Raw genomic sequence first — 25,008 nt, 5'->3', positions numbered from 1 at the left:
CGTACGAACGCATTGTCGCCATCGTATTGTCGCACTGTCGTCATCGTACTTTCGCGTTCTCGCATTCTCGCCCTCTGGATTTTAATGAGTAACCACGGTGGCCCTAACGGTATTTTGTACAGTAAAGTGCGTAAAATCTGGTTTGGAATAACAATTTTTATGCCGAAAACAGATGTTGAAAACCCGACTTTGTTTTATAAGTAGTAGTCTAAATATACAATGAGTTTTCCGAGCATTAAATAAACATATTAAAATAAAATTCATGTTCGTATCAGTTGAAGTTCTTGTTAATAGTAGAAGCAAAGAACACAATAAAACGCTGATTGGGCTTACTAATTTGAGGCAAGAAAAAACACATCGCGCTATTATATATAACATATAACGCGCATCCGCAAAGTTCGAGCGCCCGTCTCGGTGCCGTCGTTTCCGGTGAAAGTTTTGCACAGGAGCTACCGAGTTAGGATATGAGACCACGAATCATGGCTTGACTTTATATATCAGTCAGCGTAGTACCTGACCAGACTGCGCGGTTGGACAAGCTAGGATGGACCAACTTCGGCCGCATATGACATAAGACCCATTTTCGCATGACGCGGGTCATCTGACCTTTATAATGTGTATATAGCTTTGAATGGAATTTGCACATAGTTTTTGGCATGGACGTATTGTTATGTTAATGTGTTGCACGCTTTCAAAAGCAGAGGGCATATATAAGATCAATTATACTACGGAGTTCATTTTCTGTTGCAAAATGAAATGCAATAAAGATTGTTACTCAGCGGTGTGTACAGTATGACAGCGTTGTCTGTCTGCGATGCATTTATACTGGTTCTAAGCTGGCATACTCACCAATTGGACTCAACCATCTGCTCGAACAAGAAATGATAAGTTCTACTAGCATAAACCTTTAATTGTAACTCATTTTAAAAATATTCATGTTATTTATATTATTCAATTTATTATTCAAAATTATAATTATTATTTCCTTTATTGTTGTTTTTCGCATTAAGAAACTTATTCGGCTTACGAAACTGAAAAATCCCATTGGAAAAAATCCCATGGGAGAAAAAATCCCATGGGAGAAAAAATCCCATGGGATTTAAAAATCCCATGGGATTTAAAAATCCCATGGGATTTTTTGTTTTTTTTTAAACACGACTAAACGCATTAAAATATCGTAGTTGTTCATCATTTCATAAAATATGATGTTTCTGAAAGTTTCATGAATAAATCTCTCAAAATAAGAAAAAAATCCCATGGGATTTTTTTCTCCCATTTTAAAATGGGATTTTTTTATTACTAAATATTTTTATATATAATTGGCATAAAACCAATATACAGTCCTTAAATAACGTTAAAATACTTGCAAACGCAAATAAAACACGTTTTTTAAAATGTTCAAAATCCCATGGGATTTTTCTCCCATTTGCAAATTATGGGAGAAAAAAAATCCCATGGGAGAAAAAATCCCATGGGAAAATCGAAAATCCCATGGGAAAATGCAAAAATCCCATGGGAACCCCAACTTTGTTTATAAATTTCATAGTGAAGAAAACGCGTTTTTTGAGTGAAAATAACCAATTATTAATCAACGATAAGACTTTTATCGCATACTATGTCTCAAAGTAGCAAATCTTTAAGAAAAAGGGTACTTAAGTTTGCGAAATTTCGGTTTCGCAAAGTTTTTCCGGTGGCCGTTAATTATGTGTTCTGGGTCTTTAGATTTTTAATCTTTATTCATCGGATTATATCAAATAACATACCCCATTAAATAAGTGTTCAAGCCTTCATTTGGTCAGCAAACAAAAGGAACTTGCGCTTGAAATTCGCAAACACAAACATAATATGGAATATAAGCAGACAAAAATATCTGATTGTTCAAATCTGCATATGATTGTGAATTTGGGTGCACATATGCTCGATTAAAGGCCTGTCATTTATCTATACCTAAAGACTCTAAACATTGTTCGAATACAAAAAAACATTAATGCACATGATAATTGTTTATATTGCTTAATTATGCATTGTGTAGTTACAGCAAAACCAAAGTCCATATTTGTTTACGTACGCGTTAAATATATTATAACACATTGAACGTTATTTTTGTGTTATTTTTTGAATGTATAATGTTGTGTTATAATAGTTTACATAAATAAGTGAAACGATTAACTTTATTCCAAATCAGACGTCATATGTATTTTTATATATATAAATTTACTTGCACTATGGTTTGCTGGTACACTCATTTGAACAACAATTTTCCAAAATAAACTAAACAATAGACTACACAATATAAACTAAATAATACTACTACTTATAATAATAAGAATAATACAATATTTCAAATGAATGTTAATTTATTGCAATCACACATGGGACGTTAACAATGTTTACAATAATGTGTTATAATATGTTTCTTTTACAGACAGACGTCTTAATAGAATGCTCATATATGCATACGATTTTTTTATCGTATGAACTTACTGTTCGCGTGCACATTTTGAACGAAAAGCAAAGGTACATTCTCAATACTTATCGTCTGTGCGGAACACGTTTGTGCTCAGTATCAAACTCATAAGGCAAACAGCTTAAAACAGCTTATATAAATCCTTTGACATTTCTATTCGCAACCTGTCCGGAAAACAACTGAGTGTATATCAAAGTCAGTCGAATTCTACTCTGCCCGTTCATGTTTTGGGGTAACTATTACAATACAGACATTTGCTTCATCCATCCCTTCTTACGATGTATTCTTTAACGACATGAACGGTTGTTTCATGTTAAGAGCTGACGTAAACGCAAGATATTTTAATGCCAGCGCAATCAAATACGTCCACATATGTGATTGCTTTAGTAAAAACATGAGAAATGAAAATGATAACATCAATCAATCAAAATTTATACATTAGCTATAACATCAAAATTTCATTATTTGATTATGCAATTACAATTTAAATACAAAGAAAACAGTAATAAACACATACAATATTACTACGCTGTGGAGCAAATGAATTGTGTGTGTCATTTCTGTAGTATATATTCATATTTTACTTACACAGACATAAGATGACTCAGTTTAATAATAAAATGCAAATAAATATTTCTTTCAATTCTTTTTATTATGTCAATCAAAACTATTGCAAACAAAATAATCGTTACATATTGGCATTAGTAAAATTGAGTTTCCAGACATTGTATTGTATGAAATTTTATGTAAGAAACAATAACAAACTATATCTATTTAAATAACGTCTTGAGGCAAGTGTTTGCTTAGTTACGATTCAAAATCAAATTAATTAAAAAATACATTATATGTGTGTGGTGACAAACAATTAACGTATTGACCAATTAAATTTAATAGAAGAAATTGTGTTTAGGGTATTGTTGTATGGATTTGGATATTAGTTTTTTTCATTCGTTTCTTAAAGTAAGTCGAATGATCCATTTTTAAAGCACATAAGTGTGTAAGATAAGTTGATAATTTCTTTTACGATCGTAAACCTGTAATAAACATATATACATTGTGTTTCTGTCTGTGTGTATACTCACAAAGCATTTCAACTAATGTTTCGTAAGCATCTATTTATCTAGTTTATCAATTCAACTATCACACAAGTGGTAAAATAATTACACACTCATAATAATATATACTGCATGAAGACATTCGCTACTCCAAAACAATACGGCTTTCAATAAAATATACAAAGCAATTTAATGAGCTTTGTACTCATTTTGTCTCCTTGTTTTGGGTTACACAATAGTTGTCAGAACTAACTTTAAACCTGTACAAGAAGAGTTGTTTTCATACCTACATAGTATCTCAGAAGACGCGCACGTTTAATATAAACATAAAGCAGAAATCAATAACGATGAATTTATGTACATTATTAATAATAGGGTACAAATAAAAAATACAATATGACGCTATATTTAAACACACACATATATATAATGGATATACAATACATTTGATTATACATTAAATTATGTTTTAGTAATGCTGCTTTAATATTTAATTTGATAAAAATGTATTGAATCTTAAAATACAAACTTCAAACATGCGTGGTAGTTCAGTGAGCATTAGACGGACTTTTTTCATATGGCTGATGTTGATCTGTTTGCGACTACATTAACTTTGCATTTATCGCTGAACATTTATTGTTGATTCATTTGATCACTTTATTGTAAAAAACCTCACCTGTATATCATCACGTATGTGTATAAACACCACTTCATTTCATGTCAATGTAAAGTAACTAATGTGTTTTATATTAAAACAAAAATGAACACTATACGTTACAGTTTTTTTAAAGATCAATATGAAGAATGGTAAGAAAGATCTGCTGTTTTATTAATGGCGATATTTTGTTATATCTTTTGATGGCGATGCGTAGACCATGCAACATGATATACTTGGTTGTTAGTATTTTGTTATTTTCAAAATCGGTTGACAATCTATCGCTATCCATATATTTAATTCATAAAAAACTACCTTAAATAGTTACTGGTCGTTTTAATGAACTGTTAACTTTACATGACATATAAACAAAACGATATGCAAATGAATAAAAAAAACACAAATTATAAAATAAACCTTATTTAAACGTTTTTTTGCACAGAATCTTGGAAACTAAAATCAAAAGAAAGGCAAAAATCAAATCAAATGTGAATTGATATCCCAATGAAAAAAATATATAAGTAATTACGTATTTTGCTTCAAAAGCAGATTTTTTATAGGAAAACTATGTACAAAACATTAATAACAAACACAAATTGAAAAAATAAAATGTTTCAACACAGAGGCAAATGATCGGAAATCTCGGTAAATACTTCAGTCATTGTTTAATTTGTGTCATTGTTTGCAAATATTTTCATTTTTCGCCATTAAACAACTTATCACATCATAATTCCTGTTCAACAATTTTCAAAGTTGTTAAATTCACAAGTAATCATTTTATCATACACCAATATGACATCCAAAAATATACCTTTGAAAGGTATACATATGCATATACAGGCAAATGTAAGTATCGAATAGTAAATACAACGTTTTGAAAAATAATTATATTCATTGAAACTGTTCTATTAATAACACACACGGGCAACTGCAACCAATATTAAACATCTTTTTGAGAAAAACACTTTATTATTTGCTTATAATGATTGATGGATATTTTATGGCATATTGAAAATAATACAATACACATTTCAAAGGACATTATAGGACGAATTCAAATATTTAAAGTAATCTCGGTTATAGTCTGAAGCACCACACTTAACATTTCGTGCACAAGTATGACTTCTACTGTGATGAATTGTTTTGTTTGCATACGATCAAGCCACCGTTTGTAAATACCAAAGACAGCTCAACACATATATGTTATTGTTGATGTTAAACTTCTTAGTATCTGGGAATAACACAAAGTTGTGGTGCTATCAAAATGGTGTTTGTATTGATCACACTTCGTTTATGTTTACGGGACGCTTAATCAATAAATATTATTGCAATAACATCTGTCTAGATACAACAATCACAAAGGACGAATACACATTTTACTGCATTATATGTATGATTAAATGTATAAAAGTAATGGGAAACTTATCAAGTCATTAGATAAAGACAACTTATTAAGCAACAGTGGCATATACACTAACAAGTATATTTACGTTTTTGATTTATGCATGCAATACAGCACATCTATACTAAGCATGATGTATACAATATGTCAGCATGAATTAAAAATAAACATTAAGCGGTATGGCCAGAACTTCACTTTACAAACACAAACACTGAAGTGTGTGCTCTGTGAATATAGATACATGGTTATACTCAGCAACGCAATATTAATTTGAAATTAACACACAATACAGTTAACATTGATAAACTGTTCACGATCAAAGACAACTTTAACAATTGAGATGGCGTTTAAAAAAAGATATTAAAATTAAGTGAAACTTCAGATAACTATATTTGTATGTCATTTAAATTAATTCTATTTTTCTTCAGGAAATGTGCGTTTTCAGATAAATCCTTGCATGTTAGAGACATTGATAGTATCATATATTCTGAAAGCAGTTTTTAAGTCACCAAACGAACACTCATATCCTTCCACTACCAATACTCCACATATGCTTTTATAAATGTACAACAATATGCATCTATACAACTCCTGTTTAAGCGTCTTATTTCTTTGCATACATACATGTAAGTTACAATATGGAAGGAATAAGTACACTGCGCATCATAAACCCAGATTAAGACAATCGTGAACTTACACTGGCAATATCATATTCAATGTATTAATAAATTGAAACGGTATGCGTCCTCAAATCACACCATTTCTTAGCACATATTGAACTGAAGTTTTTAACATTCTCTCATGTAATGAACACTCACACCAAATGTAAATGACGTGTGCAAGCATAAAATGAATTGAACAAAATTAATCAATACAAAAAACGTTAAATAGAAACTGTGTACAAATACGTCAAATACGCTAATTATAATTATAAATTACGAATGTGTTATAAATATGTTATCAAAATCCGCATCAAACCATTAACATTGTCTTTAATTTAAGAATCAACACATAGATGGGCAGCCGATGCCATTAAGTTTGGTAGAAACATTTATAAGATCATGTTACATTCGTGTTTATTGAGCGTGCTTACTTGAAAGTTCTTGTTTATATTATATAAGACCTTTGTCATATTTAATAGGCGCTGAAAATGATATCGTTTTTACGACTCGTTAGAAATGTCACAATGTTGTGTTACTGAAAATGATACACATATGTACCGTTAACTCAGTAAACTGATTGTCTGTATTTTAATGTTTTCGAAACAACATCGCCTATAATATCATTTACCCACTAAGGTTGCGTTCTTTCCTCCACCTGATGTTGGCCTTCAGTCTGAATTAAAAGGAAATAGTTATGGTGCATATAAACCAATTACATAGTAACTGCAAAGAAAAATAAATAAATCAATCAATTCTCTAAAGAACCAATTTCATTATTCTCATTGTTTTCCAAAATTTAAAGACAAATTTTTAAATTGGGATTGCATTCTTTGTTATTTGAGATCAAACTATACTTTTATGAGATCAAATTATTCGACCATTACTGTCGGCCACTTCTCCACCAGGTTATCCTTACGGAAAAATTGAACACGACAAAGAAAGTAGATGTTCTCTTTGGCACGTTAGCGGCTTTTAAAAACATGATAGTAAAACGTTAAATTCAAGATTGTGAGCGCGAAATTAATTATAAGATGGTTGATGGTTAAGACGGCTTTGTATTTGGAAACCAGAATTTATTATACTTGTAATACAATATTACGGCATGATCGCATTATATTTAACTGGCCATCATTCATATTCAAATCACGGGATAAGCATATTATGAAGATACTTAAAGAAAAATTTATTTTCCGAAACATTTCTTTCAACATATACGATTTTATTTGTTTAATTATTTGCCTCTAGTCATGATTTGTTCAACACACATATAGTTAATTTCCTTCTGTATAATGATTTGGGAAATTAGTCATTTGTTGTGTTTGAATATACCTTTATTTCCAAAGCATGTACTTTCTTATTGAGAGCGTCGAGATTTTCTTGAACCTTTTTGAACCCATCCATACTGAAACATTGTAAGTACGGCATTAGTTAACAAAACACATACAATATCGTTTTAATTTCAGAGTATATTTTTTTTTATTTCTTACTAGTTGCCAGTGTTATGAAAAGATATAAAACGCGTTGTGGTGTTATGTCATGCATGAGATGATACATACAAATGGGTTTTAACCCTATTGCACGCAATACACGAGTCCCTTTCCGGACGGGTATACATCCCGACCCTTTATAATAGAGGAATATGCGTTACCTTTAAATTAATTAAATCATATACAATTTCATTTTATATTCTTACGTTAAACACGATTCCAAAATTGTTGCTAAATGCTGTAGTTTGATAACAAAAATTGTGCCAAACTACTGCATCATATTTCCTTAAATGTGCATTGACTCGTTATCGAATTTAGTTTAGATGTCGTTTTCCTAAAGTGATAATTACAATAATGTATTCAGCTTCAAATTCAATAATGCAGTATTAGATATTCAAATAGTATTGACAAGAGCTAGTAGATCGAGTTTATTGTCCACATAGCACGAAAGTAAGAATTAAATATGACATCATTAAGACTGATAAAACATGTATTATGCTCAAACTGTGCACAACGGAAACCAATATATACCAACTACCTTTGCATCGATTATATGCGCACGGACATACCCCGTGTATGCAGTCTCTAAATCAATGTTATTCCTTTTAAATGACTCTAAACATATTGTGTTAATAACGTCTAACTAAAAACAATGTGTGATGTATATTTCTCAACATCATTTATCGTTACAGTCGTCGGTATTAAAACCAGTAGACGGGTAAATTTATGACCATGCATGTCGTCTGTTTAAGCAAGGGTAAAGAGTTAATTGATAAGATGATGCATCCGTGTGCGTTTCTTTAGAATCACTAAAAAGTCAATCGATGACCGATCAACTCAAGCATTGATTGAAAGCATTCTTTTGATCAAGTGTTATCACAATTTGTGTGTCTAAACCACGTTTAGAAACCGGGGTTTAACGATTGAAAAAGAAATGCAAAATCAAGATATTAAACAATGTATTTACGACATGAAACAATAAATTATACGTACATCACTTTTCTTAACTGGTCTTCTTTCTCATCCTGTTGGAGGATATTAAAAAGGTGTCAGCTCAATAATTGAAATTAGTCGCAGTAAATACTAACGTACACTGCTGACAGAGACAGTAATACGATTCACTAACCGATGTTCATTATATGGAAACCATACTTAAATATCAATTAAACAGTTAATCAACACCAAGATTCTTAAAATGTGCTAGTAGTATATTCTTAAATAATTTAAAAGGCATATTGCATACTAAAATCAGAATAAATAACTTATTCGCCGTCATTCTGTCATATGTATTTTAATTCTTAACAGAATAATTCGTGGAAGCAAAATATCCTAGTGTCACAATGTGTCATATGAATATATAAATAATATTGTTACACTAACAATACGAGTATTATATAATATTTAACTTACCGCATCTTTATTCTTTTTCCGCCTGTAATTTAAAACAAATAACTATAAACAGGAGACATACACACACTGTTTTTATCCATGTTTAACTATGCATATCAAAAACGTGTTAGCAAAACACCAGACGACAAATACATAATATCCGTAAGTAATAACTGCACATCCCAAACTATTGTATATTAAGTACGTACATCTCATGCCGAAACTCCTCTTCTTCTTTGAACTAAAAAAAAGTACAGTACTAATTTGATATAATTTATTGTAGAAAGCAATGAACGTCTTAAAAATCTGACCTTATAAATATGACTTTTTAATCTCATGGACCAACACGATTAAAATAATCCTGTTATTAAAACATAATATAAAACCATGCAAACAATATATACAAATGGTTTTTATTCATTGCACCTTACCAAGAAATAGGAATACAAAAGAAATGTCATATATCTTTTCCCGTTATACAACTTACTTTACGGCAAACTATATTGAATGTAGAAATACAGAGCAACAAATTATTACACAGCAGATAGTGACTGATTGAATTTGCTGCTGTGTATTTTGTTCATAACATAAATTCATAAATATATAATAGCATACCCTGAATTATGCGCACAAATGAACCACTTTATATACGGTTCCTCGATTCTTAAAATGTGCTAGTAGTATATTCTTAAATAATTTAATAGGCATATTGCATACTAAAATCAGAATAAATAACTTATTCACCGTCATTCTGTCATATTTATTTTATTTATTAACAGTATAATTAAGTATATATCGTGGAAGCAACATATCCTAGTGTCACAATGTGTCATATGAACATATAAAAAATATTGTTACACTAACAATACGAGTATTATATAATATTTAACTTACCGCATCTTTATTCTTTTTCCGCCTGTAATTTAAAACAAATAACTAAAAATAGGAGACATACACACACTGTTTTTATCCATGTTTAACTATGCATATCAAAAACGTGTTAGCAAAACACCAGACGACAAATACATAATATCCAAAAGTAATAACTGCACATCCCAAACTATTGTATATTAAGTACGTACATCTCATGCCGAAACTCCTCTTCTTCTTTGAACTTAAAAAAAGTACAGTACTTATTTGATATAATTGATTGTAGAAAACAATGAACGTCTTAAAAATCTGACCTTATAAATATGACGTTTTAATCTCATGGACCAACACGATTAAAATAATCCCGTCATTAAAACATAATATAAAACCATGCAAATAATATATACAAATGGTTTTTATTCATTGCACCTTACCAAAAAATAGGAATTCAAAAGAAATGTCATATATCTTATTAATCGGATAGAATATCGATTTTATCAGAATTTAAGTATAAGAATTTACCTCCATATGAAAAAAATTTATCACCTACAAACCATCAACATAACCACACTAAAGATTTGTTCCTTTTTAATGGTTCGCACAAGTTTTTAAATCTAGAATCACAACAATATGACTGTGTGCAATCAAATTAATGATGAAATGGTAAATAACGTGTTTGATTGCTACCATGTATCCGAGCATCTAAAATAACAATGTCATTAACATTCATTTGTATGCGCAACACCCGAGTATAGAGGCGAATGGGCGTGGTGATCAGTTTTTCGTTTAAAATCTTTTCCAAAAGTCGTCGCTCCTATATGTGTAACAATTGCGAACTAGTTTGTGTGCGAATTTCACCAAACGTTTCTTAAAAACGACATACTTGTACTCTATACATTTAATATTTGAGTGTGTATATTGTTTAATTCATATGCATCCGAACAGTTGTTTATAATCGCAATTACAAACCCTTAGCCACACAGTATTTCTTAAACCTACCGCTTGATTAGTCCTATTCAGCCTGTAATATAAAACAAATACATTTTAAAAGAGGCATATACTGATTTCATCCATGTTAAACATAAAATATAATCCGTTTGTTTACAATGCACTAATTAATCAATAAATTATGAATATAGTCAATACTGCAAGCCGTATACAATTGTGTATTTATACTTACATCGTACTACGAAACGTCTCTTCTTCTTTGCTCTGAAAGACATACAATATGTTTGTTTGATAGCACGTGTTAAAGAATCAGAACTGCTTAAATATTAACTCACGAACCAACAACACTGAACACCTCTCGTTAAATAATAAACAAGTTTACATTCAGTGCATTGGTGAATGTTCTCAAGGGCACATATCCATCATACAAGATACTTAACGACGTGTTTGCGTGTGTATTTCGAAGTGTATTAGGTCATTCCGAGCCTGAGGCATCATTGTGCGTGAACCCAGAGTTTGTCCCAGCACTCCTTCCCAAGAACTTACGAAAGTGGGACGAATTTTGGAATTATAGCTGCAATATACAGCTGTTTATTTGTTAATGAAATAATTGTTTAATTTGGTGCAGTCTTGTACTCTGGGACAAGCCGGAAAACCCGGAGGAAACCCCGTCTATCCAGTATGATGATCACCAACCAAACACACATAATGATGTAAACGAGGACTGAACCCAGGTCACCTAGGTGGTATGCGCGTGAACCAACCACTGCGCTAACTAGTGAATGCAGAAATAGCCGACACATAAATCTTATTGAAATTAAGCAGGAAATAAATGATTGATGTAATTTTCGACGTTTGAAAGTTATTGAATGAGACGAACATTATATTCCCTTCAGTACGTATTGGCCGCTAGGGGGCGCTGTAGAAGGACGAGTATTCGTGCATGGTTGAACAGTGGTCAGTTTTTGTCATTCAACCTTGGAAACTCGGCATGGTGTACATGTTATTTTTATAGTAATTTGTAAATATTTCATATTCTGGAAATGATATATGGCATAGTTGATAGATGTAATGAAATAAATTGACAAAGAATGATACTGTATGATGACTGAGGAAAGATTGTATTATTATAAGCGCTATACTGTGATGTATGTTTGACGGTTTGATATTGGTTTTTATGATGTTAAGTTTAATAATAAACGTACATCCGGTATCTGAGTCCCATTTGCTAGTACCTAGTTTATACGCAAAGGAGGGATGTAGGAGAAAATGCGTTTTTGTTGATTAAGTACAACCATGCTTAATATTAAGTTCTATCTCCTCACTTAAATGCTTTATCCAACAAAATTGTAATTCTTACTTATTCTTGAAACATCAATGTGTTATATAATACTTCGATGCTTATACACGCTTCTGAAGAAGATGGAATATGAATTGACGAAGGTGTTCTTTTTTCAAGCTGTTTAAACCTGCAATGTTTTGCAAAGATTGTTCAAGGCGACGACACCAACTTAAATCATGCTTTACTGATTCATTACTTGGGATTAAGTTGATATTGTTTTATAATACATCATTGTCTCACGTTATATTTACTTTGATGTAGGTTGTGTGAACTAATTTAATCGTTCAGTAACAAAAGTAGAATCAAAGTACTTAAAGTATTGGGGGCGATTTTGCTTTATTTATCTATTTACGTTAAAATACTGCATTACAGTTTAATATCTAAGTTAAGTTTTGCGAACTGATCACATCATTTTATCTAAGTAAATTTGAATAGCATATAACAATGTGAAGTTCATCCGCTTATCCGAATGTTACTACATGAATGGCGTATAATTAGCTGCTGTAAAAGTGACAACCACAACAAGTATTTCGTGTGTAAGGAAAAAGTTCAAAACTGGCAAGATAAACACGGGCGAATTGTCATATAAAAAAAACGAATATTTTGTCGATGATTACATCTTCCACGAGGACTGAGTGTAAATCGAGTGCTAATGCCACAGTGAAAAGACGTTTCCATGGATGGGACGCGCGCTGTAAGCTGTTTGTGCGCATTAATACTTATACCATGCAATTGGAGCTATTTTGTTTGCGAATGCAGAATCTGGGTGGGTTGTTTGGACTTTATTCAGAAACTGATTCCCAAAATACGTATATTATGTTACAAAATGGGCGAATTTAAGAAGGCAATCGCCCCCAAAACAAGTCATTATTCCATGATTTCAAGAATTCTCTTTGCTTAATAATCGAATATTAATGAAAGAAAATAGTCCATTAACAATGCAATTGAGTGAACACTAGTTTTCGCTTATATATCAAAAATGATGCAATAAATATATACATATTTGATATTATTTTAATTTAAAATTAGTCGCGTTATTAAATGATAGTGAACCGGGTGGTATTTAGGTCAGCAGTGTATATGAGTATCAGATTATCTAGCATGTCAATTACATCTATAACAGCGTTTTGGCGATTAATTATTACCTAGTATCTGTGTCAATCACATCACTATAAATCAGCAACATTTACTACCATACCGGACATTGAACCGGTATGCCTCAGTACATTATCAACATTCGACAAACACTATTTTAAAGCTTTGTGCTCTCGGTTATACGATATACGAAATACTTACTGCGTCAAAATGCTTTTTTGTATATCGCTTTCAAGTATTAAACGAATTAACGATTGATTAAGCATTCTCAGGATAAAATCGAAATTTTCATAATTGATTAAAACATAATTTGCAATATTCCAAAATACCCTAAAACAACTTGTGTCACAGTTTGCCAAAATAAAAATGCCATAGTTTGAAAAAATGAATATACACATTATGTTAACACACTTAAAATAACACTCCTGACTAAGTAAATTGTTTAAATATTGGTTTATTAATGGATGATCAATATTGGAAATGGTAAAATAATGAGGCGTCTGCAACGCTTTTATTAATCAATTTGGAAAATACATTGAGTACAGACATAGCTTTAATTAATGACCTCAATAGATTGTCTTGTAGTCACCTTGCCAACACACAATTCAAAATATACCTTAGAATCCACAATAGCTATTTTCTCTTGCATGTTTGATAACTGTGTCGAGCTGCAACGTATAAAGAACAACATTATTTTAGTGATCCGTTTACACATACACATATATAATTATAAAATTTTCGAATTCCAAATCCGATTATTTGTAACAGTTATGAAAACAAATGTTCAATAAGCTGTTACATGTGTTAAGCTGAAAAAAAAACATGGCTTCTAATGGCATGTTTTTGGTTGTAAATAAGAAAAAAAAATCATATCATTATATTTGATATATGACGTCCGTGGTCAATTTGATATTAAGGCTTGTCGATTGTTATTGCTGTATATTTAGTTGTACATGCCACAGCTGTAACTTGTCGTGATTCCACTGATCATGTATATGGTTCACAGTGATCGTTGTAGCGCGTGTATTATGTTTAAGGAGCGGGATAATTTGAGAAAAATTAAGCAAGTCCTTTGTCTTAAACAACTCCAGCTATTGTATTGCCGTTGACGTTACATACACATTGGGCTATATGTGTTATAGTGGCTCTATTTTATATAAGAATTAATATGACAAATGAGTTAAAATACAAATTAATGCATCCTTATTTGGTAGACAGTTAACACGTATTACATGAAATATAAACAAATGACCGAATATTTCCGCAAACTTCTCTATAATGGCAAATAAAAGCATTGTTCATAACTGTAAAATAGAAAATAGCTATTTTTAAGAGGCGTATACTGATTTCATCCATGTAAAATTTTACACATTATTTGTTTACAATTCACTAAGATCAATATAATATTATTACAATTAATAACTGCAAGCCATATACGATTTTGTATGTTTGTTTTCATACTTACATCGTACTCCGAAACGTCTCTTCTTTTTCGCTCTGAAAGACATGCAATGCGTATGTTTGATTGGTTCAATTCGTAGCAAAATGTGATGTGAATAAGCATCAGCGCTGCTTAAATATTGACTCACAAACCAACAAGACTATACACCTCCCGTTATATTATATACAACTTTAGATTCAGTGAGTTTATGACTGTTCTCCATGGCACCTCGATAAAGGAATGACACGAGAAGGGACATATTATATTCATTGAACAACATACTTTGCGTCGTATGTGTGTGTGTGCGTGCGTGCGTGTGTGCGGGCGTTCGTGTGTGCGTGCATGTGCGTGTTTGTATTTCAATGTTTATGAGGTCGTTCCGTGCCTGAGGCAACATTATGTGTGGACCCGGAGTGTGTTCCAGAACTCCTACCTTATTTATGTTATAGACTTACGAAAATAGGATGAATTTCTAAATTATAGCTGCAATATCCAGCTTCTTAGTTGTTACTTAAAGATTTTGTTTTTAATTTGGTATTCGGGGGAAATTCCACCTATCCGGTATCGTGACCACCAACCAAACTCACAAAATGCTTGGAACGAGGATTGAACCCGGGTCGCCTCGGTGTGAAGCGCGTGTACCAACCACTGTGCTAACCGGATAGCCCATACTTTATGACGAACTATAGTGCATTCAGATAAAGCAAACACATACATTTAAATTAAGCAGAAAGTAATTGAGTTAATGTGCTGTTCTTTATTTACACAAACGCTTAATAGTTATAGTTAATACCCGCACTTAAATGCCTGACCCCAAATAATCATAAATCGTACTTATGTTTGAGATAGGAATTTGTTATATAATACTTCGATGCTCATGCACGCTTCTGAACCCGATACAATATCGATTAACAACGGTTTTCTATTTTCAAGCCACACCAACTTGTATCATTTGTTTTTGTTTAATTCTGATATGATATATCCTGATTTAAACCGGCAGTTAATGCGATTTCTTTAAATAAAAGACTAGAAGACGTTTTCCACCATTTTTATATTTTCTTAAGGCATTATTCCTAAAGCCATCATTATTCAAGTGAAAAAAGAAATAAACAAAGCCGATATACCTGTATGTGGACAATCTAATCAAATCAGACAAGTTACATCATCTATTGATTACAATTTTAATACAATTTTCTTGCGAAATTGAAAGAATGCGGGCCGGGCTATCTCTAAGTCAGCATTGTGTTTGCATATCAAATCATTCAATGCATGCATCACATTTATGTCAGTGTCATTACAGTTTACGTAGACACAATTATCTCTGTTAATAAAATAACTAGATCGAAAAAGACCAGCAATTCTGGGTACCATACTTTGCATCACATTTATGTCAGTGTCATTACAGTTTATGTAGACACAATTATCTCTGTTAATAAAATAACTGGATCGCAAAAGACCAGCAATTCTGGGTAGCATACTTGTGCGTATTTTGTACGCAATAAACATTCACTGGGAGTTCATACGGTCTATGTGCTCTCGGGCATACGACACACACAATACTGAGTAACTAGTATCGATGGTAACGTCGTTAAATTATAATTTTCAATATCGTTTTTAACTGTAAAATGACGTTTTACTTAATTTATTTTGTTTATAGTCACATCATGATATTTGAGTATTTCAATATAGCTTAGTACATTGCACTGCATCTTTCAGCGGTACATACGAGACATTTATTTTTGAATATACATCATTATCATCTTAGTTCATATTTACGAAATTTTTACGACATATCTTGAACCGGGAACGGTGATTGAACACGGACCACCTACGTGAGAGTCAATGTGCTGATAATGTGTGAGTATTTTGAACAGTTTGAGATCCCGCAGCGCATTAGACTGCATTATGTGTTGACCCGGAGTGTGTCCCAGTATTCCTATCTAATTAAATTACTAGACTAATGAATGTTTGGACGAATTTTTAATAATAGCTGCAATTTATAGCTATCTCTTTGTATCTGAAAGATTTTCAAGTTTAGTGCGGTCTACTGGGTGTTGTGTGGGTAGCCGGAGATGCCGGAGTCTCCGGTCTGTCCGATATGGTGACCACCAATCAAACTCACTTGCTTCCGGGAAAGGAAATTGAACCCGGGTCGCCTAGGTGAGGAGCTAATGGTGATGATAAGCCCTATGCAGGATATTTTATACCACTGAGGCTAGATACCCACTTGACAAAATACAATAATATTTCTAACGGCGCCTTTCAAGACTATGGTAAATTTTATTGGTTTAGGAAACATTTTCAGGGGAAGTCTAACTTTGTCTGATATATACGACTGTGAGGCGATGATGATGATTTCGATAATAAAGGTGATGATATTCATAATGATGATGATGATAATGATGTTTTTGAATTTTACTACGATGAACAAAAGGATGAAAACGACCAATCCAGTTTTGGTTTATGATGATTTGACGAAAACTATCCGATGATGGTGCCGGTGTTGATTACTGTAGTGGCAACGCTAATGACGACGATGATGATAGTAAAGATGATGGAAGTGATGTAAGTGATGATATAAAGATGATGATGATGTAAAAAAAAATCCTGCAATGATCATAAATTGATGATGATCGGACTAAGAAGATCCCATGAAGAGAAAACGATGATGGCACTGCTGGTTATTATGATGTTTATAATTGTTATGCTAAAACAATAACATATATGCAATTTTGAAGTAGAACGATCGTACAACTTACCATACGATTGAGTCTGAAATAATAAAAAGAACATATTTATAGTTTTACTATTGATAACACACGTTGTATTATTCAAATGCACTTGGTAATTTAAAATTAATTTAAATGTTATTCAATAAAACCGATGAACTATATATATAAAACACAATTATAAGGTTTCAGAAGAACTTCTATCAGAAAAAAACACTCAACAAAATCGTAAGAAGAGTTTTAAAGGAACCTCTTCACAGATAGACGAACCCACACAGTACCAACTTTTCTAAATTTTGTCTTAGACTAATATATATATATATATATATATATATATATATATATATATATATATATATATATATATATATTTATCTGCACCAGGAAGCACCATAATACAAACGACGAAGCCAATATCTGATCATACGTTTAAATGTTCTAATAATCCTTATTTCAAATTAAAATAGTTATAAACTACTTGGTAACGCGAACCGTTTTAATGAGCTTGTGTTCGTTTAATTTAACAACACATTGGATTGCATAGGTAAAGTGCATGATGCATTAGTCAGTACGAAATCCCTTTAGGCCAAAAGGTTAATGCAATTTCCTTTTTATTCAAATGACAGTTATTTGAATCCGGTGTTATTCTCATTTTTTTTAATTATTAACGTGGTCTTACGTCCCTAATGTTAATTTATTAATGAAAAGCATGTAATGCCAAATTTCAAAATTGCCACAACCTTTCAACAAGTCCCCTTTAAACATTAAACTGTTGTGTGGTAAAAATCATGTAATTAAAAATGTGTACACGGATAGTGTATTGCCACTTTTTTGTACAGATGCATGTAAACGAAACATCGATTGTGTGCTGCGTTTGTATGTATACGTGTCACTTAAGGCCTAGTGATAAAAATAAATGTGTTATCACGAAAGTTCATTACACATTAGAATCGTCGCATATTTAAATCTTTATTTTCGTTCATATTACATTAATCTTTTATATCTGTCATCTATGTCGTGTTTTTTAGGAAGACGCAAATGGAATTTTGAAAGAACATTCGTATACTATTCATATTTCATTACATTAATATTCAGTTTTTACCTAAGTTCCCCTTACCTGTTATTTATTGTCTTTATTTTCGTGTCGCTTAGTTCAGATTGGGTTTTATTTTTAGACTCAATGTATTTATCGAATGAATTTCTTTGTAACACGTGAAGAGGTAAATTATACAAAACATCTATCTTTGTTTCAATGTCACATATCTGTTGTTGAATTGTATTCATTGTCGTCTTTGAATTTAAACCGAGAAACGCAAAATCAAAATATTCTTCTGTTTTAAAGTATTCCTCTAGGAGATGGTTGGTACACGTATTGCTAAATGAAGATACCACTTTGCATAGCGATTGCAACGTTTGAACCATTTGTATTGTCCGGCTTACAAATTCAGGATCTTTGGTATCGCTATAAGTCTTCTCAACGATCGCATCCACATCACCATACACCTTGCAAACAAGAGTTCTGACCCTCTTTTGCAGATCAGGGAAATGATATTTAAGCATGTTGTAATTTATCTCAATATTTGTTGACTTTACAGCATCTGTTCTAGCACTGTTTGAGCGTTTTTCGTCGTTTTCAAATCCTGAAAATTATCAACATATATGTTTAATTATTAAATAATTATAAATGCATTTATCGAATGACCAGATCACGTTTAAAAAATAACAAGCACGTAATATAATTAAAGGAAATGTGACATCGAAAATGGTCTAATGTGGACAAATCTGTATAAGATTTACAAAGGCAATTTTAGCACATGATATAATATGCACGTTATCTTGATATTATACCAACCTATATAGTATTTTTGTTGATACCGTGTGTCGGCTCACCTATTACGTATACATCGATATATAGTAAAGAAAGAATACACCATGGCACAAACGGTATTGTTTAGTGTGTAACTCAAACGACATTGTAGATGAATATCACTATATTTGTGTTTGTACAAGTTAATCAGATAAACGAAAAAAATAATTCAAGTAAAGACGTCCTGCGGTATATACAAACGCAGTTCGTGTACATTCAAATGATAAAATGGAACTCTCTTAAAACGTAATACAATTTTAAATGTGCATATTGTAGCGCAGTTTGTTCGGCTTATAACAAATGGTGTCATTTGAAGTATATTTAGGCAAAAAGAAACGCATTTACTAAACTAGTCTTACCAAATTATGTGACTAGACTAACAGTACACGATCTAGATGGCATATATATTTTCTTACACAGCTGGACATCTAATGGTTGACTGGGAAACATAGTTCCCGTGAGTCTAAATTCGGGCTAGATATATTAAATGGGACCTAACATTGGTTTTAATTGAGTAGATGGGCGTCCACATGCATAATTTCCTTGCATATAGCCATTTGAACACGCATTAATATTTCGTTATAATAATGATCATATGTCGGTCAAAATTGCAATAAACAAGAAATAAACCATATTTGCTAGTCACGATTGAACAACGTGGTAGTGTAACGGGAACGTCCCGATATACTAATTATCTTTACATGTACTACGTGAAAAGATGTTATTTGCGAATTGTTCTTTTTTATTTTTTCACTGTTTAAATATCGCTGTTTTAATATCGCCTATCGACTCTCGCGTTTTCAAAAAATCAGGGGAGACAAATTGATAATGAATGGTTAAAAATTACTTTAACAGCGTTTAAAAAACGCGAGAGTCGACAGGCGATATTATTACATCGATATGTGAACAGTACAAATATCGCGTGTCACTTCGTGTATCGCGCGAAATATCGTGCGTCGCTTCCTGTGTCGCGCTAAATATCGTGTATCGCTTCAAGTGTCGTGTGTCGTGGTCTAAAATTAGGGTAATATGAGCGTTATTTGAATTATAAAATATCGTGTATCGCTTCGTGTGTCGCGAAAAATATCGTGTGTCGCTTATGTTTCGTGTGTCGCCCTTTGAACGCGAGACACGACTTTGCGCGATACTCAAAGCGACACACAATAATTTGCGCGAAACACGAAGCAACACACGATATTTTGCGCGATACACGAAGCGACACGCAAAATTTACCACGATATATCGCCTTTTGGGCTACCTACACAAGGGAGATATTTCGTGGTACATTCTCGCGCGTCGCTTCACGTATCGCGCAAAATATCGTTTGTCGCTTCCTGTGTCGCGCAAAATATCATGTATCGCTTCGTGTGTCGTTTGTCGCCCTTGATGAAAGACGTTGGAGATTATAGATGGCACATTCGGATATCGTAAGTCACTGTAGGCTTAGTTTGTTTAACGTAGTTTCACACATTGCTATTGTACACGCTCGGTTGTTTGTTTTGCGGTTAACATAGACATGTAAACTACTGAAATGTGTTAAATAATAAACGTTTAAGCTAAAAACTATTTTTGTGTGCAATTAAACCAAATTTGCTTAGCATTTCTTTAATACCAAAATGCGTTTATTGTACATGCTTTAAACAGTAAATAAATAATATTGTGCATATTTTTCCATCTGTCTTGTATGACTTCTGTTTATTATAATTTAAACATAACTTCGAAATATACTTTTTATTAATATTTCCAGCAATGTAAAGCGGCATAACACATAGAATGCATTTAAGTGCTTAAATGCTTCACAAAATACAAAACTGGATCCAGAAGCAATTGGAGAATGAATGAAAGCAATCTTATCCTAACTTCCTTGTCGCAAAATCGATGATTTGATTGAACGTTACTGTTGATTAGGCATCGCATGCTTTAATACTTGTTACGCCTGCTGAAGTATTCGTTTGGCCGAAATTATAAAACAGAGGAAACGGCGTTTATCCTGTATACTTGACCAGAAGGTGATTTTATTATTTAAGACTAATGGTTGTGAATTTAAATAACCGTTGCTGGTTTCCAGAGTGTTCGTGCCTGGAGCCTAACATGTCCGTCAATCTCTTGGAAGTGGTTTTGAGATTTTGTGTTTGTTGCGCTTTTGTTAAGCTCTCGAAGTTTTAAATGCCTACTTAACAAACTGAAGGGCCATCGCATGGGTGAAATCAATTCATAGTATAGTGTACACAAGTTTTTGTTCTTTTTCACACCTGATAATTAGTATAATATTAAACATGCATTTAACAATATTAACTCTATAGACAAATCCAAGAAATTGAAACATGGATCAAGATGTTGTACCACTGTAGCCACTTTTATGTTATACTCGCTTATACAAAATATCAAACGCACTGTAGTTAAGTTTCAGTAAGAGTCAGGTTTAAAACCAAAGAGCGCTCATAGGGTAAAACGTCATTAAAATCAAAGTGGAGTTTAACAGCACTGTCTCTATAACTATCTTATTCGTGAGTTCAATCTTGCTCGCTGTTTTTTTTTCTCTCAAAAAGATGTCATAGATCATTCTTGTGTGTAATATAATATGTTCCGGTGATATGAATTGTTTTGTAAATCGAATTTCCTTCACGAAATTAAATTCGTAGTGTAATATGAATCTAATTTTACGACGACATATTAATTTATTGGCGATTGCAAATAAAAAATATTTGCTGTAGTTTAAGCACGTCTAAACATGGAGCTGTTTATGTTATTTATAGAAAGTTATCTCTATAGAACCCATAGGGTGCTAAACAGTGAATTATTGTGTTTTGCAATTTGATTCCATTTTGTTGATGGTTTAAACTGACAGGATGTACGTTTTAAGATATTGATCGGCCGAGTGTTGGGGTTGAAAATGCATTAATCTTAAAGCATCGGTTGTTTCCATTTAAAAAAGGACTTTAAGGCCAGATCAGTTAAATTTAATTTAAACAATTTGTGTGATGTTTAATGGCACACCACACCTAGAACTCATCTGTGAATATACCGTGCACTGCAGTTAGTGGAAGTTCTGAACAAGTCTAGAATTCATGTGGATGATTCAATACTCTTTGCAAAGCACATGCTGCTCCTCATTAAAGCATTAATAAAGTACCGGTGTATGCTTGCTTGATATGCCGGCCTCAATTTTTATAACAAGTAGTTCTTGATGAATAGGTATCTTTGCATATGTTTAGACTGTAGTTGTTGTTTGTTTTGTAACAGTATCCAGATTAAGTTTGCAAATCCAGATTATTTGCAAACTTATTTTTTTTATTTATTGAACAATTGTGATGAAATTTTGCATAATTTGTAGGAGGCAATGAGTACATATATATAATTGAAAAAAAAAGAGTTAAATGTTTTTGGAAAGTAGAGTTATTTGATGATAAAGTTGTCATCACCCGTGGGATTCCAACGGGATTTTGTCTCCCCCGTTAAGAATTGCAATTCTCCAACGGGTGTTTTTTCCAGACGGGAGAATTTTACCAATATTTTACAAAAAATGTAATTGAAATAATATGCTTTGTTTTCTGTTTCAATGTTTACAAATACACATGTTTAAGTTAAAATTGTAAGATATATGTACTTTAATAAGAAAATAAAGCGTTTGTAGATTTTCTTCACCCGTGGGGTTTTGACGGGGGATCCCGTCAATCTCCCATATTCATTAAACTCCAACGGGGTTTTCACGGAGACCCTGTCAAACCCCCATTTAAATTAAACCCCAATGGGTGTTTGACGGAGGCCCCCCCCGTCTAACTCCAATTTATAAAGAACTCCAATGGGAGTTTGACCGGAGAAGGGAGGTGGGGGATCAGACTTCAATAAACAGTTTATAACCATTGCAATATATTCCATTGTATAAAGAGTAAACGACACCAAACTTTATTAAATAATTGAGGTTTTCTTTTTAAGGTGTCAAAATCAATTTATAATTATTGAATTTTCTTAACTCAGTACGTTACGTTGAATAAAATGTCGTTTTGTAAGAGATTAGACCCATCTATCCATCTATCCATCTATCCATATATAAAGTTTCATGTGAATAGGTGTTATAGTTAAAGACTTATACTCCGGACAAAGTACTGGAAGCTGCCCATCCCAGGCATGACATAGGTAATCCCTTAATATGCCCTGTATTTGACAGACATATAAAAAAAGACAAATCGAAAGGATGAAAAAACAACACAGCAGTAATTAGTTTTATCAGAGACGTAGATAACAGAGATAGGCAGCTCGCCAAATATCGGCAAACTCTCGCACATCCAGTGGTTTTGGCGAGATAGGTTTAAACGCGCAACTGTTTGATGGTTTCAACGGTAGTAAACAAGCTTATCAACATTTCTAAAACACGCTTTCGCATTCCAGTTTTTGTGATTTGAAACAAATATGTTATGTATTATTAAAATGAGAATGTATGCGGTATTATCACTCAACGGTAATGTGTCAATTAAAATAAATCACATGCCGCATTGTTGTATTAAGCGATTTTATCTGGCTCGAGTTTGAAAAACACAGTGATTACCGGTATATAAAGATGGCCTTTGTTATGAGATAAAGGAGCGATAAGAATCTTACGACAAACAACTAATAATGGGTTGTTTTAATTAGATTTTTGTTTTTCATTTTAATTGCATTGTTCAAATTTGAATAATCCGAATGCCATTTACCTGTAGTATAATTTGAATAAAGCTCTGAACAATTTTTTCTTCTTATGGAGAGAATCTGTTCTTGGTCTGCTCTAATCTGCTGTTTGTGTTCTTTGCTTACTTAAATTACCGCTAAAGTCAATGCACAATTTTACCAATAATAAATAACATTACCACCTAGAGTATATGTATAGAAATCTTCAGACCCGTATACTGTGCCATTCTCCGATATTTAGCATATTGATCAAGTTATTAAGTGACTTTTCTGTGTTTCTTCAACATGTCTTCGGCGGATTTTGTGTCATGGGATGACGAGGATGAACATTGTGATAGTGAATTTGTTTAGGACATTAATCAGTCAGTTGTGTATTAGTGCCCAGAATGCAAAAAGTTCATGAAAAGAACATATGGATTCCATGTGTTGTTAAACGGCACAATCGTAACTTTAAAAGTATGTCCCCTTATGTACATAATGATAAACTAAATGAAATGTCTTCCGACTTCTACAGAGGAGCTTATGCAACCATTTATGTGATACAGTCCTTAAACAAGGGCTGTTTGTAAAACATGCATGCCCCCCATATGGGCTCTCCGTTGTAGTGACAGCCATTGTGTGAATATGTTTTTTGTCACTGTGACCTTGACCTTTGACCTAGTGACCTAAAAATCAATAGGGGTTATATGCAAGTCATGATCAATGTACCTATGAAATTTCATGATCCTAGGCATAAGCGTTCTTGAGTTATCATCCGGAAACCATTTTACTATTTCGGGTCAATGTGACCTTGACTTAGTGACCTGTAAATCAATAGGGGTCATCTGCCAGCCATTATCAATCTACCTACGAAGTTTCATGATCCTAGGCATAAGCGTTCTTGAGTTATCACCCGGAAACCATTTTACTATTTCGGGTCACTGTGACCTTGACC

At 32.5% G+C, this 25,008-nt stretch overlaps 2 protein-coding genes across 5 annotated transcripts in view; both read right to left on the bottom strand.

Moving 5' to 3' along the window:
• Positions 1 to 4,703: 4,703 nt before the first annotated feature.
• LOC127860821 (uncharacterized) lies at positions 4,704 to 14,034 on the bottom strand. 4 transcript variants are annotated; one of them, XM_052399110.1, is made up of 10 exons: positions 13,989 to 14,034; positions 11,168 to 11,199; positions 10,987 to 11,008; positions 10,200 to 10,231; positions 10,012 to 10,033; positions 9,327 to 9,358; positions 9,139 to 9,160; positions 8,722 to 8,753; positions 7,571 to 7,643; positions 4,704 to 6,914 (listed from the first exon to the last, which is right to left on the bottom strand). In XM_052399110.1, exons 1-10 carry the CDS (start codon positions 14,019 to 14,021, stop codon positions 6,873 to 6,875), a joined length of 342 nt encoding a protein of 113 aa, XP_052255070.1. In that variant the 5' UTR covers positions 14,022 to 14,034; the 3' UTR covers positions 4,704 to 6,872. The 4 variants fall into 4 exon arrangements, with proteins under 4 accessions (XP_052255070.1, XP_052255073.1, XP_052255071.1 ...); XM_052399113.1 differs by lacking the exons at positions 9,139 to 9,160; positions 9,327 to 9,358; XM_052399111.1 differs by lacking the exons at positions 9,327 to 9,358; positions 10,012 to 10,033.
• Positions 14,035 to 16,857: 2,823 nt separating this feature from the next.
• LOC127860912 (transient receptor potential cation channel subfamily M member 2-like) overlaps positions 16,858 to 25,008 on the bottom strand; it is a 31,511-nt gene continuing 23,360 nt past the window's right edge. Inside the window, exons 10-11 of the mRNA XM_052399225.1 lie at positions 18,660 to 19,182; positions 16,858 to 16,969 (exon numbers count right to left, since the gene is read on the bottom strand). Of these exons, the coding sequence (XP_052255185.1) occupies positions 16,858 to 16,969; positions 18,660 to 19,182 (635 nt within the window). The remainder of the gene's footprint in view (positions 16,970 to 18,659; positions 19,183 to 25,008) is intronic.

The sequence above is a fragment of the Dreissena polymorpha genome, chromosome 15, assembly GCF_020536995.1.
Source record: "Dreissena polymorpha isolate Duluth1 chromosome 15, UMN_Dpol_1.0, whole genome shotgun sequence".
NCBI lineage: Eukaryota > Metazoa > Mollusca > Bivalvia > Myida > Dreissenidae > Dreissena > Dreissena polymorpha.
Note: the sequence above shows the minus strand (reverse complement) of the source record. Positions and strands in the feature narration are given on the sequence as shown.